Consider the following 17,251-nt stretch of genomic DNA (forward strand, 5'->3'; position numbering starts at 1 on the left):
TTGGTTATAAAGGAATATATTGGTTGTAACTAATCCGGTATGCCTTTTTAAGTAATGGATTAATGGCTAAAATATAGCATGAGCTATTGCTATTCTATTTTTAAAAAGTGATATTTATTTCTTTTTAAAATTTTATAATGTTTGTAAATATTATTATTTGATAGAACCAACTCCAGATCTCTACCATCCATTTACCTAATTAATTAAGGTATAATAATTTTTTTTAAAAGTGATATATATATATATATATAATTTATGTGACACATTTCATTTTTCGAGAGTCAAAAATTTAAGTTTGACCGGAAATTTGCACATAAAATTTTCAATTTTTTTGAAATAAAATCTATATATTTGTAAACTACGTGAAAAAGTACTACAAGTCACAATAATTGATAATTCAAAATATTTATAAGGTATATGAAAAATTTACCGTCAAAGATAAACTTGTTAGAATCTCAAAATTCGAAATGTGTCACATAAATTGGGACGGAGAGAGTAATTCTTTACGTTAATGACATAATTGGACATAATTTCTAAAGAAAAAAATCCGAATCTCCAATGGAAACTTCCATCGAGATTTTTTATGTTTTGTATTGATGGGATGTGGTAGAATTTTAAGTACGAACACATAAAATTCAAATCCTAAATTTGCTTATGATACTAGGTCTTCTTGATTTGTTTATAGGGTATAAGTTTGATATGCACTAATTGCTATTATTGATAAGTCAAAAGTGCATAGAGACAACATTTAAGGACAAATAAATTAAACCACCACAATCATATAGCCACTCTTCCAATTTTTAAAAGTCAAAAGTTGGCCCTCTTTGATAATTTCTCCACACTACAAATAGCCAATTGCCACCCACTCTTTTCCATTGCAAAAATATTCAAGAAATTAACTTCTTTCTCATTTTCTTGTACACAAAAATGCTAGGCAAGAAGTTTGGTTCAATGAAGAAATTAGCCAAAAAGGCTAAGGTTATTAGATCACCTAGTGATAATTCTATTCACCATGATCAATCACAACATCTTGAATATTTACTTGTTAAGGATGATCAAGATCAAGATTATCAAGGGGTTAGTCCAACAAGTGCTAAATCATCAAAAAAGATGGGGACATTTGCAGTGTATGTAGGGGAAGAAAGAGAACGATTCGCGGTGCCAACGAGCTATCTTTCACATCCATTGTTCAAGATTTTGTTAGAGAAGACATATAATGAGTTTGGTTTTGAGCAAACAAATGGACTTGTGGTGCCATGTAGTGTTGCTGCATTTCAAGAAGTGGTCAATGCTGTGGAGTGTTGCAATGGGAAGTTTGATTTTGGTGGCTTGGTTGAGGAATTTCTATAATTAGGTCGATATTATTCAGGGTCGTATCTGACCTTGATTCAGAAGAATCGAATTAGCATTATTATTTTTTACCACTTTTCTAGCGTGAGGATACAACAACAACAACGTACAACATTTCAATCTCGAACAAGTTGGAATCAACTACTTTTTTAGCTAGAGTGAAAAATAGCATTTGGTGAATTAGATTCAAGGATTAAATCATATCTTAAGGATGTAATTTACAATTTAAGTCTTAGTTACTTTTGTACCAAAGAGATAGTGTAAATTATTACACCTTTAATATCCTAGGTAAGCTTCCTTTTGTTTTTTCCCATGAGGGGAAATCAATTGAGAGAAGTAAATCTTGTTATTTATATTTCTCTTTAATTAATGTCAACTAGCTAAATTGTAAATTTTAAGTGACAAGAATTGAAAGAGAAATGTAGTTGTTAATAATTTACTTTTTGCCCTTTCAATTACATTAAGACCATTTTGAGAATGTTCATCTTACTATAACAACTACTAGTATATATACTATATATGCCTCATTCTTAAACTTAAGTAGTTTGAGCTCGTTCACATAGTCAGTTTCAAAGTCAGATAAAAAAAGAGAGTTGGGGTAAGCTAATTAACTAAGGATGTACATCTCTATCATTTTAATCTTTCTCTTCACCTTGTTTTCAACAATGTGTGTAGTTAGTCATAGTTATCAAGTCAAAAGGGTTTCTAAATAGTCAAAATGGATGATTGGTAGTTTGATTATCATCAAGAGGTGCATGCATGTTATACAATTATTTAATTTTGACTTGGTCAAAAATTAGATACTGAACATAGTGGTAACCACATTAGCCAAAAAACAAAAATAAGTACTTGGCTGCATGTTTGTTGAAGTCAGCAGCATTTTAGTAGTTAGGTGATAAATTAGAGCCATAAATGACTCATGGAATGTTTTCGAAATTGTAATTTTCGAAAGAGTTTATGTTATGTGCATTGTCTGTATATCCATCACATTAAGTGAATAGAAGAGTAACCTGCTATAATCAGTTAAATTTTGACATGATGATGTAAAATTTCGTTGCATCGTCAATTGCCCACACACTTCAACTTGGAGTTGATAAACTTAGCATTTTAAAACAAGCACAAAAAGAACAAGAACTTGAAACTTTAATGTAAAAAAACAAAACTGTTTGTAGGAAATTTATTGCATTTTCATTGAACATGATCAGTGGGGAAACATCATGTTTGTTTTAGTAATATACTAGCAGTCAACAAGGATTTTTTTCATTTCACCAATGAGCTCCTGCATTTGTTCCCTAGTATGCAAGGGGAAGGGATAAACACATGCACAATCCAACAGTCCGTCCCTAATTGTGTCGAATATGGCAATAGAAGGGCCTACCCCATGCACGGATGCACACCCGATGAAGTCTTCTAATCCGATTTCTTGATGCACTGTGCTGGAGGTATCAATCACAGGGTCTTCAAACACAGAGATGAGAGAAGTCCTTAGTGAAGAGGATGGAGTTAAGCCGGGATTATCAATGGCCCTGCACATGAGGAAATTCAGGTCTCCCATGTCTGTGAAATGCTTGTTATTGTTCTTGGCGTTGATAAAAGATGTGTAACTTCTCTTTGCTAGCTCCCATAAATCATCTCCTCCCTTAACGTCATGCGTGTTGAGGATGGCAGAATGATAAAAGCCTGCATGACATAGGTCATCATTTTAATATGCTCTGTTCAGTAAACATCTTTAGGATGCAATAATGGAAATGACTAAAAGGACAGAAGCTGACGATTTCTGAAATCTAGATCAGCGGGAACATCTGCCTGAACCAGCTCAAAATGGGCATTTCCAACCAGTTTTGAGTTTAGAAGTCGGAGTTTTAAGACTCGGGAAAGGCTGAAGGGATACAACAATAGAAATGAAAAGAAAAAGCTGAACAGAAGTGAGAGTTCATCAAATGTAAGAACAATCGCATGGTACCGAAGTAAGGTGTACTTGCTCAAGTTAAAAAGGCAAATAGGATGTTTCCAAAAGACTAAGGGTAATTTGAGCTTTTCCAAGTACATAGATTATGTGCAATGAACTTGCAAGTCACATATAGCAACTCTGTTATTTACCTTCAAAGAAATCGTTGCATACCAATAATTGACTCCCGATTGAGTGTAGGTATGAGTTTATAGATTGACAGGTTCTCCCTCCCTTACTTAATAGGCTGAGGTTTTCTATTTAGTCTATAACAATTACTATCAAAGCAATGCTTGAGCCCGAAAATCAAAGAGGGGGATCAAGAGAGTGTCACATGTGATGGCTTTGACCTCAAGAGGTGTGCTAACCGTGATCAATTGGGAGTAGTTACCTGGACCCAAGAGTGTGCTAGCCTTGACCAACTGGTAGAACATCAGTAGCGGTACCATCTATGACTAACTTGGGTCCAAAAAGAAGAAAAAAAAGATCGGATGCCAGTAGACAGTAGTGACTAATGGGGTCAGATGGGTGTCAAGAGTGGTGGCCTAGATCCAAGAAATGTAAAGACCCGATACAAGTAAGTTTTTACCATGAATGCATTAACGAACCTGGAAAATCAGGGCTAAGCACTGGATCAAGAATTGAACGGCAGTTAATAAGGGTTACAATTGCATACTTCTCCCATTGATTCTCATTTAGGCCTTTTGAGGAATGAGCTGCAATTAATCCAGCAGCAGCCAACAGTCCACACAGTTTTATATCTCTCGTTTTGCAGCCCTGCAAAAATTCACATTTTGTTACTACCTCCTAATGCTCTAAATTACAAACAATATACATTTAATTAGGGAGTCATAACCTGTTGGTCAGACTCTTCAAAAGTGTTTGCCAGGTGCATGTTGGATCTTCCAAAAGTAGTGTAATTTTGGAGGATTAGCAAGTGGCGAGCGACATTTTGGAGTGTTGCACACACTTATCATAGACAGTTACATACAACTAACTTCTAAATAATTTGATTTTGCAGTGTCGTTGTATAAAATTTAAACCATTAATCAGGCTATAAACCTGATCGCAATTGAGCCGAATTGGATCTTTTGAATTAACGGTATTAGTTTATACCATTCTCGGTGGACACAGTTATTTGATACACATGTAGATAGAAGGTACTGAGGTAACCACTAGTTGACCCGAACACCACGATTATTTTTTAGAAAAATTTAGGTAATACCATTACTCACAATCAGGCCAGATTCTAGTCATGTGAAAGATGTAGCATGCAAATTGGCCAATTCACAATTCGAATGTGATTAAAGTTGGACATCATGTGAAGAGAATAGTACATCAGCATTCAATGAGGGCCATAGATTCTCAACCAACCTAACAAGAAAATTGGGCCAAGCAAGTTTTTATAGAGTAGCTTTGCCTAATTTCTAAAGAAAATGAAAAAAAGATGTCAACCTAACTTGACAATTAGAAATCTATTTTTTTATGACGAATGACGATGATGTTCAAGTCAGTTTGCAAACATTATCTATTAGATACTTGCTATTTTCCATCTACGCAAATACCAGATAACTTAATCGATCAAAACTTAGGCACATAAGAAGAAATTTGAATCATCTAATATATTTTGTCTCCACTTAAATTTAAACCATAATCTCTTTTTTCATATTTTCGAAATAACACTAAGGATATTATAATTAATTTATGATTAAGTGAGAAAAATACATATTTTCAAAATTATACTAAGGAAATTATAATTAATTATGATTTAAGTGCGAAAAGTATATGATTAAAAACAATACACCATACATCGAGAAAATGGCAAATATAATCCTTGAATTTAGATAGGTTTAATATACTTCCTTATATATAGTATTTCAAAACTTTTAAATTCTTTGAGTTTGTAAAACATCTGACAATTAAATTTATTGAAAGAGAAAAAGGAATATCACTATCTTGCTCTTAAATAAGGAAGCTAAAGAAAAACACTACTCCCCATCCACATTTTGATTTATTTATCTGATTTGAACTTAAAACATAGTTTAAAAAATCAAATTCTACAATCTTAAACTAAAGATACATAAAGTGTACCAAAATACCATTAATCTTATAAATTTAAATATATCACGCGAAAAGATAAAAATAATGAGAGGACAAAAAAAAAGGAAAGAGTCGTTCTTATTTGAAACGACTAAAAAGGACATTAAAACAAACAAATTGAAACAAGAAAGTACGTGATTTCTTCTCATCTAACCAAGCCTCAATTAGTCTGTGCACAAGCTAATTTATGTACCAACGTGAAAAGTTGAAATTAATGAATTGTAGAAAAAGAAAAAAAATCCTTCTTTTTTGAAGCGGACTATCTAGGACTTAACGAGTGACTATGTGATTTCTTCTAATCTAACCAAGCCTGAATGGTCAGAAGTAACATGAAATTAGTCGAGACGTGCACGAGCTAACCGGACACTGCTGGTATCAAAAAGGTAAGAGATTTACTAAAATGTGAAAAACTTACATCAAGAATGCGATCAGTTTCTTCTTTATTCAACTGCAATTTCACAACTTGTGATCCTCTTGTTGATTCCGAATCCATAAACTTCAAATTAGAAAATCTCAATGAATTCAATCCATACCCCACCATATCAATCCCACGCGCCCAAAATGGCTTACTCGCTTTACCAGCTGGAATATACTCTTCAATCCCCAAACCAACCTCCATCTTTTTCAATAATTCCAATTCTGTCCCTTCTCCGTCTTCCCCACTCACCAGCTCTAGCAACTTTTTCAGTAGCGCCAACGCTGCTGCCCGATCACACGCCGATGTATGAATCCTTAACGCGACGACCGATTTCTCGTTTTCTAATTGATAAATGCTTGCGAAGAAAATATCCGTGTCGGAATCTGATGAAGTGCCGGTATTTATCCATGAGTTCTGGTTGATTTCGTGTTCGAGGATGAGATGAAAATCGGAGACGGAGGTGAGATCGGAGGTTTTGAGGCGTCGGAGAATCTGAACCGTTGATGAGAGATCGAACGGCTGGATTTGAAGATGAGAAGTGGAGGGAATGATGTAAGAGTAGGAATTTGTGCTTGATTCGTAATGGAGTTGAGATTTGAGAATAGGATTGGAATTTTGAAGTTTGTGAAGGGCATTTTCGAGAAGTGAAATGTCTGGTGGTTTTGATAAGAGTAGAGCTAAGACTGTTATACCTGTGCCACCGGGAACCGCCTTGCACCAGCTGTGCTCGGTGCTACCAGCCAGCCGGATTTTCAACTCAGACGGCGGAGCTGCGGCGGCGCTTCCTTGCTCAGCCATGACTGAGAGATTAGCTAAATGGGAGTGAAAGGTACTATAAAGTGGACAAATGAAGCCTAACCACTTATTTATACATTTTTTTTTTACTGATAAAATCAATGATTAGTATTTTTTACAAGATTAAATTATCTCGAGATTATAATTTACAAATTCATTTATCTATCGGAGCGATGAGATATAATAATGCCAAGTTTGATGGGATATTTTAAAAATTTAACATAATATAAAATTTATTTTAAAATATCTCATTTTATTTTGCGTATCGAATGTTAATGGGTAAGAAAGAAGAAAGGTTGACAACTATAAACTTTGGACTCATTTACCAACCAAAGCGATGGGATATGATAATGTCAAATTTTATGAGATTTTTGAAAAAAATGATAAAGATAAATTTATATTGTCTATTAACTGTTAACACAATATGAATTTAGTTTTAAAATATTTTACTTTATTTTGCGTAATATTTAATTGGTCACTAATAATTTGAAAAATGAGGTTCTAGTTTGGGATTGACGACGTGGGTCATCAAGTGTCCTTTTATGCTTTTAATGGGGCCATAGTTACTTATATTTAGTTTCTGTTAGTTTTTTAACATATATATACTGATATATATATATATATATATATATATATATATACTAGTCTTCATTGATCTAACTTTGTATGAAAATTTGCTAGAGAAATGAGTACTATTTTAGAAAACAACTTAGTTGTTGGTACCCTTGTATTAAGGGAAAAAAGATTTTGAAGGTGAAGCATTGTCATTTAGCAATTAAATAAATAGTATTTATTTATATGTTATAGAAACTAAAATATTCTTTACATTATTTATAGAGGGAGTCTTACAATGAAGGTGCCATATAAATTAAAGTGAAAAGGCTCGAATATGCCATCGAACTTTCAGAAAAGGCTTATTTATGCCATCCGTTAAAAGTTTGGCTCATCTATGCCATTACCGTTTAAGAAAAGGCTCATTCATGCCATTATTTTTTAACGGTGGTTTTGCAAAACCATTTTTTACACGTGGCCAATTATAATTCGGCCACGTCATTATTTTTTTTATAATAAAAAATTAAAATTCTGAACAAACATTTTTTGCAAAACCATTTTTTACACGTGACCAATTATAATTCGGACGTCATTATTTTTTTATAATAAAAAATCAAAATTCTGAAAAAAATAATGACGTGGCCAAATTATAATTGGCCACGTGTAAAAAATGGTTTTGCAAAACCACCGTTAAAAAATAATGGCATGAATGAGCCTTTTCTTAAACGGTAATGGCATAGATGAGCCAAACTTTTAACGGATGGCATAAATGAGCTTTTTCTGAAAGTTCGATGAGATATTTGAGCCTTTTCCCTAAATTAAATGGGTTGTGAGAGCTAGTGCTAAGTGTAGCCTAACTAATTAGGCAGATTGTTGAATTATGGAAAAAGGCATAAATTTATCCTCAAACTTGTACCGAAACTAATATGGAAGATGAATTTGGCATATGTGGATTGTTTATCATCACATAAATGTAAAAATGACTTTCTAGTATTTATATATAAACTAAGAAATTCGGTCGCGAAGAAACATATTAAACTTAAAAAAAATACTTATATTAAAAAGAAGAATTAAAAAATCATGTAAAAGATTAAAAAAATTGAGAAACTCACTATGTAAAACATTACGTAGTGGAAGAAAATGGATATAAGATGAAGAAATATTAATGTGATTAAAAATTTATCTGGAAGTTTAGCTTTTAGTGATATGTGGACATTCTGGGTTAAAATATTTTACTAAATTTATAAAATAAAGTACACAAAATTTGGCATTGTCATGCGCAACTCAAGAAATTCAAATGAATGATTGTATAAGCTTATCATCAATTTATATTACCCTTTTACATACTTCGATCATAACATTGTTTCCTAAATACATATATATTTCCTTCTTATGGATTGAACTCTATGTTGTAAAATAATTAATCATTAAAAAAAAATCATCTTTTTTTTTTCAAATTATAAAACATTCAACTTCACATATGAAATATATCGACATATATCTTACTTGTTCACAAGAATTTTAGCCATATAAGATTTTTCTAAAATTATTTTTGATTAAGAACAATGACGATCGTAATGCATAAACTGGATATTTCATGAAGTTGCATTTGAGTCATCCCAATTGACTCACTTTAAAAAAAATAAAAATACTTAGGAAGTAATTATTGTTGATACTTTTCCAAAATTAGGAAGAAGATAAAACATATACAACTTCCTAATTTATGTGACACATTTATTTATTTAGTGGATCGGGATCCTCTCCATTTCTCTTCCCTTCATTTTTCTCAAGTTCTTGCTTGAATGTGAGACACATGGTATAGGTAAAATTTAACGGTTAAGATTTAATTGAATTAAAATAAGATTCTAATTATAATTTAGATAATTAATATTTCATAAGAAAAATGACAATACTACAAGTCCACAATCATAACAATATATTATCTTGTCCATAAATATATTATTAAAAAAATTCCCTTTTTCTAATATTTTTCTTTCTAGTATTATCTTCTCTTTTTGTCCATAAATATATTATAAAATAATTTATCTTTTTCTAATTTTTTTCCGTGCGATTATTTTTGCTATTAATTATATGTTAACCAGTTTTAAAGAGAAAATTCAAAGTTGCTATCTAACACTTACTCAATTTTTTTTAAAAAAAAATAGAAAAGAGAAAAGTTTTTATAATATATTTATGGACAAGATATTATATTGTTATGACTTATGATTATGTTGTTATTATTTTTCTTATGAAATATTGATTATCTAAATCATAGTTAGAATCTTATTTTAATCAATTAAATCTTAACCATTAATTTTTATCTATGCCATGTGTCTCACATCTAAGCAAGAACTTGGGGAAAATGGAGAGAAGGGGAATGGAGAGGAGCCGGATCCCTATTTAGTCAACCTCAAAAGAACCTTTCTATAATTGAAAACAATTTAACTTATAATTCCCTTTTAATTAAATTTTAGATCATAAATGTCAAAAGTTTTTCTTTTTTTCTAAAATTTTAAATCAATTCAAATTGTGACACATAAATTAGGACAGGAGAGAGAGATTATATAAAAGGATTATACCAAATTCTGATAATTACTTCTCGATTTTATTATCGATAATCATTATCTTTATACGCTTTAAAGAAATTCTCTTTTCCGCAATCTTTTACAAGGCTTAAAATCGCATACATGACTCACATAAAATTAAAAGAATAGGATATTGTTGAACAAATTAAACTATGATGACTCAACTGAGATAATGAACGCATTGGAGAATCTTAATTAGTAGCTGTAGACACATAAATTGTATTGGATCAAATTCATACAAAATTTGAATGAAGTCCATGTTCATTTGGGCTGAATGATTAATTTGGGCTTTACAAATAAATAAGTCTATCTTATTAAATTCAAATTCAAGATTCATTTCACCTTGAAGCCCAAACTCATGCCATGTGTCACAGTGACTAAGCATCCAAGACCAACAAGGTGACGCCACATGTCCAAATGAGGTGGTAGTCCCAGTCAAATGCAAGAACCAATCGCAATCCGCCAAGTGTCAAAATGACATTCTTTGGCCAATCACAAGCAACCTTATCCACCCCCTACAACTATAAATAGGGGATGGACATGACATTCTAAGGGGGATCGAGAAAACTCATCAACAAGCATTCTGCAATTGGAGGAAGCTACACCATCAACTACATAGCTCTTCGAAGGAGTCATCAACGGAGTTCTTCCAGGAGATCGACTTGAAACGACGAAGCGCTTTTCGACGTTTTTGGAGATCGACAACATCTCAAGGAGGTCTACATCATCCAATATTTCAAGAAATACGCTACTGAAGGCCCTCGAATCTTGGAGAATCTTAGGAGAGAGAATCAAAAGAACAACAGAATTGTACTCACAACGATTCATCAATAAAAATAACATTTTTCTTTTATTTATTTTGCTTGCAATTGATTTTCAGCGCTTAAGGAAATTTGTTGCGAACAAATTTGGCACGCCCAGTGGGACCGATTCTGCTTTTCATCTCTTTCTCTTGCAAATCAGAAACTACAAAGGCAACTACTGCAATGGCCTTCAGAAAGAGTAGCGATTTTTCATACAAGGACTACTGATGTCGTATCTGCTGATCTCAGTCATGTTGGCCCGATTACTCGGCGTAAGTTCAAGAACAGTGGGCTAGATGGATCTGAATACTTCACTTCTTTGGAGGTGATGAAAAATAACAACTCTCATACGATGGTCATAAGTGCAACACCTAGGGGCAATCTTGCGTCTGTGTTCTTTGGAGATTTTTCTCAAATTGGCTCCAACTTTGGTGAATCTGAAGATTCAATGGATGCTCCATCTTCAATTAATGTCAATGCTTTGATGGCTGACTCAACTGACATGGACGAGAAGTTTGCGATGATGGAGCAAACCATTGAGGCCTTGAAGAAATCTGTTGATGACAAAAATCTTCATATTGCTCAACTTATGAACAAGTTGGAGGCCTTCATACCTAGAGTCAAGTCATGTCCCCACTTGTCCATCTGGTTTTGATCAACAAAACAAGGACGTTGAGGAATCTCTAGCAAAGTCAAAATTTCAAAAGGAGAAACAATTTGCTTCAGTTGATGCACTATCTGTCCAACAGTTGCAAGACATGATAACAAACACTATCAGGGCTCAATATGGCGGAACACCACAAAGTTCCTTGTATTACTCCAAGCCATGTACCAGACGGATTGATTGTCTATCAATGCTAACAAACTATCAACCACCAAAGCTACAACAATTTGATGGCAAGGGGAACCCAAGGCAACATATCGCTCACTTTGTTGAAACTTGTAGCGATGCTGGAACGCATGGTGACCTTTTGGTAAAACAGTTTGTTCGTTCGTTGAAAGGGAATGCATTCGACTGGTATATCGACCTGGAACACGAGTCCATTAATAGTTGGGAGCAGCTCGAGAAGGAATTCCTCAATCGTTTCTACAGTACTCGCCGAACCGTAAGCATGATAGAGTTGACCGGTACTAAGCAAAGAAAGGATGAGCCTGTGGTGGATTACATCAATCGTTGGAGATCGTAGAGTCTGGACTGCAAAGATCGTCTTTCTGAAATATCTACTGTGGAATTGTGCATTCAGGGTATGCATTGGGGACTTCTATACATACTACAAGGAATCAAACTGTGAACTTTTGAGGAACTTGCTATATGAGCGCATGACATGGAGTTGAGCATCGCAAGTCATGGGAAAACATCTCATTTGCTGATCTGACAAAGGAAAAGAAGGAGTTCAAGAAAGGTATGACCTCAAAGATCCAGACTAAGGAATCTATGGCGGTGAAAGCAACTTCTGTAAAAGTCACCACCAAGAGTAAACTAAAAGAGGAGGAAGCCCCAAGTCAATATCCAAAGGAGGAGAGGCGACACCCGACCTTGAAGGAGTTAGAGGCAAAGGTCTACCCATTTCCAGATTCAGATGTACTGTCACGCCCAGAGCCTACACCCTGGGGGGGACCGGCACTCGAAGACCATTGCTGGCTCCCAAGCAAACCCTTGGCCTGGCTTTCTTTACTCAGCGGAAACCTAACTCAACAGAATAACTCAATGCAATGAAAGGTCATAAGACAAGTTAACTTATAAAATTTGGCCAAAAAGGCAACTCGAGTCTCAAAATAGAATGTTTACATATATACATAGATGAGAGACTCAATACTAACTGACTGACTGTCTATTAAGCCTCTAAAATATTGAGATGGATGTTGGGACAGACCTCGCAACATCCTAATAAGACAAAACTAGGAACACAAAATATATGAGTCCTCCGGAAAGCAAGGAGGCTCACCACTGACTCTGGAGTGCTTAGCTGGATCAATGACGTGCTGGATGCTGATCCTGGGTACCTGCGTCTGCATCTTAAAAAGATGCAGGCCAATTGGCATCAGTACATGGAATGTACGAGTATGCGAGCTGGACTGCTAAGCAACAACTTAAGCTTGAAAGGAATACAAAAGAGAACTTACCTTGGCTCTGTTCAACTCATGAATAACTGAACTCAATATAAAGCAATGAGACACATGTAATATATATAAAGCTTGCAAAACTATTTAAAACATGACGTAAAAATCATATTTATAATATCATGAAAATACCGTGTTTCCTCTCAAAGTCTACTTGTGCAATGCATGAATGAAGTCCCATACCCTTATCCATACTAAGCAGAACCCCTCGAGGAACCATGCAATTTCTACTGTGGGAGTTTTCTAACCGATAATCACCACTATGAGTCCAAGTGATGATACAACGTTTTACCTCACGTTGCCCGAGGACTATCCTATACCTTGCCGTGATATAGGACCTTACTTTAACTTTTGCTTAGTGGATCCGCTAGCTTAACTTTCGTGATCATCTAAAAAGTATGACCCGAGAAATCCCATGTTTGGCTATATGGTTCTTATGGAGAGTTGAGTTAATATGAACTTGTGTCCTCAATTCGGTGCTCAAGACTACTCCCAAAAATACTTTAGCTCATTAGTGTTTTAAACACATTTTTCTTTAGTTGAGATAATTACTCAAAACTTAGCCCAAAGGCTCTTGAAAACTCTTTCAAAAAAGAACATCTCAAAACCATATTTTAATATGATTATTGATGACTCGGGATATTCATACTGCTTAAACATTGATGGTAATCTAGAGACCATACTGTTTAAACATTGATGACATACTCGATTTGTCATACTAATCATATTTTAGAAACTCTTTCGCAAAACTCATTTTTTTCTTAAAAGAGATAATACTCAAAATGCTCCAAACTCTTTTGGAAATCTCAATTTCCTCTCATCTTAAATGTGAAAACATTTATAAACTTCTTTGGGAAATACTTAGTTCCCTAATAGCTTTTGAGAAATGAACTTGACTCTTACTCTTGGCTTAACTTGAAACTCTATGCTCTTGGCTTAACTTGAAACTCTATACCTAACTCGGAACTCTATACTTAACTTGAAACTTGAGACTCTTTACTTGACTTGAAACTCTATACTTAACTTGAAACTTAAGACTCTTGACTTAGCTTGAAAATCTATACTCTTAACTTGACTTGAAACTTGGACCTTAAAACGAAGTTAAAACATTCAATAACGACCTTTGAAAAGCTTTAAAGACTTGCTTCTTAACTTTGCTTGACTTGACTCTAACTTCTCTTTGACTTGATACTAACTCACCTTGAATTGGATTATGGATTCAAGGTATGTGATCACACGTTTATGGATGAGTTCTTGACATTTAAACGTACATTGTAGTGTCGGAAACAACTATGAAACATAGGTACAATACCAAGGAACATGCATAAGAAAGTTGGGAATGAATGGGAAAGGTTGGCGTCCTTGGCGCTCTGAGAGGCGCGGGGCGCCAGCCCTAAAACTTCAGAGGAGCCTGCTGGGCGCTTTGAGAGACGTGCCACGCCAAGGGGGAAACTTCAGAACCCCTGTTGGGGCGCGCTTGCTGGCGCGACGCCCCAGCCTTTTCCCCAAAAAATCGGACTCTTCTCCTTTATTTTTCCAACTCTAAACCTCCTTAACTTCAATGGTTCCAGCCCCAAACACTTAGAATCATAAACCCCTCAGCACACAATAGATTTCAACTCATAAACACAACCGGAAACAAGTCCCAAATCAACAAGAACTTCAACACAAACACAACCAACAACTTTAACAAATACAACCAACAACTTCAACAAACATAATCAATATTTTCTCAATAATAAAAATGAGTTTGGCGTGTGGGGGAAAGAACCAACCAACACTATGAACTCACATACCTAGTAGGGATCACCCCCGACGATATCCACGACGGAAACTTGCTTGATCTCCTCTTTCTCCTCTTCTTCTCTTCTTCACTCAAAACCCTCACTCTCACTCTTTTAAAATGGTAAAATTGATAAAAAAATAAATTAGTCTAACACATTTATATAACCAAAAGAATTGATTAGGGAAAAGACCAAAATGCCCTTAAAATTTCCGGACGGATTTCCCTGCCAACTGCCCAACTTCCAAAGGGCATAACTCACTTATACGAAGTCGGAATCGAGCAAACTCGGCGGCGTTGGAAAGATCATTCCACGAAATTTTCAACCATAACTTGAACTACTCCTAAATAATCCTGATCTAGGAGTTATGACTGCTCAAAGTTGGCCAAAAACTCACTTTTTTTCCACACTTAACAAATTTTCCAGATTTTTGAATTCCTTCTAAAAATGACTATTTTCGATTCTAAGCCTCTTCATAGTTATTTTAACTTACCGGATGTTACATGTACCTATGATTCTTGATGAATTACTAGCTAAGAAAGTTATTGATCTTCCTGAATCAAAGAGGCCTGAAGAAATCAATAAGGTTGGGGATCCTAGATACTGCAAGTTCCATCGTGTCCTTGGCCACCCGACGAGTAAATGCTTTATCTTGAAGGAGAAAATCATGATGTTAGTAAGTGAAGGAAAAATCATCATTGACCAGGATGAAACAACAGAGGCAAATCATGCTAGTGTAGCACCAAATCAAAAGAAGTGCTCAAGGTCCACTTTCTTGCAATTTGGAAGTTAATGCCTATTGAAGTTGATTTTCCAAGGAAAACTCTTGAGGGTTCACTAGAGATAGACAACCACAAATAAAATGAAGTTGATGGTTGGACTTTGGTTACTCATAAGAAGCGGAGACATCAAGAAGTCTTTAGGATACGACTTCCTAAGACAAGAGCAACAATGAGTGATGTGAATCAACTGCAACCATAAAAAAACGTCAAGCCTTGTACTAGCCAAAAGATTAATGGTTCTTCATCGCAGAAGGTTCGAAGGCCCATTACATTGGATGAATTCTTTCCTGATTTTTTTTTTGTGGTGGTCAAATTGGTGTAACACATGTTATTTCCAGCACAGACGAAACAAAGGGAAGCAAATGTGAGCGTAATCCAACAATAACACAAGAACATCAAACAGATGAAAAAGTTACCCCATGTTGTGCTACAATTGCCGTCACAGATGATGACTTGTTGTTAGGGTCTAAGCTACATAATAGGCCCTTGTTTGTTGTAGGGTCTATTCGAGAGCAACATCTCAATCGCATACTAATCGATGGTGGTTCGGCAATCAATATCATGTCAAAAGTTGTTCTGAAAAAACTTGGGATCTCTATTGATGAATTGTCCAAAAGTAACCTAACGATCCAAGGTTTCAATCAAGGAGGGCAACGATCCATACGAAAGATTCGCGTAGGATTGTCCATTGGCGACGTGAAATCAAACACTTTGATTCATATCATAGATGCCAAAACATCATACAACTTGTTGCTCGGACGTCCTTGGGTTCATGAAATAGAGTGGTGCCATCTACTTTGCATCAATGCATGAAGTATATAAAAGATGGTGAAGTAGTCAAAGTTGATGCAGACATCAATCCTTTCACTGAGACGGAGTCATATTTTGCAGGTGCAAAATTCTATTTAGATTCTGGAAAATCAAATACGGAGAAACATGCAGAAGCCGACTCGATTTGATCTCGAAGATAGTAAAGTTCAATGGGACGCTATCAAGATATCTAAGAAGAGAACGGAAGAGGTTTCCATTAATCTTTCACAGTCTAAAGGAGACATGCAGGCCAATGTTGATGATGAGCAACCAATTTTTCGCTATATTCCACGTGAACGTCGAAAAAAGGGACAACCACTGCTACAGGAATGTACTCAACAAGTTCACCCACCGAGGAAAGAATTGAGTCACACAACATTCCAAGATTTGAAGGAGAAAATGACTGTCCCAGTTACACAAGTCCCATCTTTCACTTTGGAGCCTTCCAAAGGAAATACCCAAGTTGGTCAGATAAAAGGGAACTTTGATCAAAAGGTCTTCACATTATTTGAAAAATCAGGTTACAACTTCTCAAATCCATCAAAGGTAGGAGAACTCACGGAGGAAGTCACCGGTGAAAAGATACATGGGCTTACAAAGTCTCAAATGCGGTTGAGAGAAAAAGGATATTATGTCGCCACTCCTAAGTTTGGGTTAGGATTCAGTTTGCCGGAGCCTCTTCTGATTTCATCTAAGAAGGGGAAAGCAATAACTTTATCTCACTACATCTCTATAGAGAAGACGAAGGAATCTAAGAAGGGTAAAACACCACAACGGGCTTCGGTGTTTGAACGCATTGGAAGATTGACACCCCGTGTCTCTGCATTTGAAAGATTGAGCTGCAAGGATGAAAGATGATCCTCTAAACAAGTGGACGAATATTCCACCACCTGAAAGACTTCTGTATTTCACCGCTTGGGAACTAAAAGAAAGTCATTATCCGAAAGAAGGTTGTTGGAGCATGAAAATCAAGATTCTTGTGATATAACTGATGACAAGGAGATTCATAGTGTTTTCTTATCATGTATAAAGAGAAAGACTGTATTGTCAATCACTACCGATGGTTCTTTGAAGGTGAAAAGAAGCACAATTGTTGTCACCAACCAGTTTCATGGAGAAACTAATAAAGAGGAAGATGAAACCGTCACAGTGGAAAGTCAGATGGAAGATTGAAACTTGACAGAATCATCCTATCACATAACA

At 35.1% G+C, this 17,251-nt stretch overlaps 2 protein-coding genes across 2 annotated transcripts; one reads left to right on the forward strand and one right to left on the reverse strand.

The window, feature by feature from the left end:
• Window positions 1-884: 884 nt before the first annotated feature.
• Window positions 885-1,371, forward strand: LOC125824611 (auxin-induced protein 15A-like). The gene has a single exon (XM_049504016.1). The coding sequence runs from the start codon at window positions 928-930 to the stop codon at window positions 1,348-1,350; it is 423 nt and encodes a 140-aa protein (XP_049359973.1). The 5' UTR covers window positions 885-927; the 3' UTR covers window positions 1,351-1,371.
• Window positions 1,372-2,515: 1,144 nt separating this feature from the next.
• LOC125824459 (uncharacterized) lies at window positions 2,516-6,643 on the reverse strand. The gene is made up of 3 exons (XM_049503842.1): window positions 5,814-6,643; window positions 3,907-4,075; window positions 2,516-3,030 (listed from the first exon to the last, which is right to left on the reverse strand). The coding sequence occupies exons 1-3, from the start codon at window positions 6,612-6,614 to the stop codon at window positions 2,588-2,590; spliced, it is 1,413 nt and encodes a 470-aa protein (XP_049359799.1). The 5' UTR covers window positions 6,615-6,643; the 3' UTR covers window positions 2,516-2,587.
• Window positions 6,644-17,251: the final 10,608 nt, after the last annotated feature.

This window comes from Solanum verrucosum, unplaced genomic scaffold (assembly GCF_900185275.1).
Source record: "Solanum verrucosum unplaced genomic scaffold, falcon-dt-bn FXZP01000125.1, whole genome shotgun sequence".
NCBI lineage: Eukaryota > Viridiplantae > Streptophyta > Magnoliopsida > Solanales > Solanaceae > Solanum > Solanum verrucosum.

Excerpts from the sequence above, each read along its gene's own strand:
- LOC125824611 (XM_049504016.1), top strand. The coding sequence starts at position 928 with ATGCTAGGCAAGAAGTTTGGTTCAATGAAGAAATTAGCCAAAAAGGCT.
- LOC125824459 (XM_049503842.1), bottom strand. The coding sequence starts at position 6,614 with ATGGCTGAGCAAGGAAGCGCCGCCGCAGCTCCGCCGTCTGAGTTGAAA. Across the intron at positions 4,076-5,813 it reads AAACTGATCGCATTCTTGAT|GGCTGCAAAACGAGAGATAT; the intron begins GTAAGTTTTTCA and ends GAATTTTTGCAG. Across the intron at positions 3,031-3,906 it reads GCTTAGCCCTGATTTTCCAG|GCTTTTATCATTCTGCCATC; the intron begins GTTCGTTAATGC and ends TATGTCATGCAG.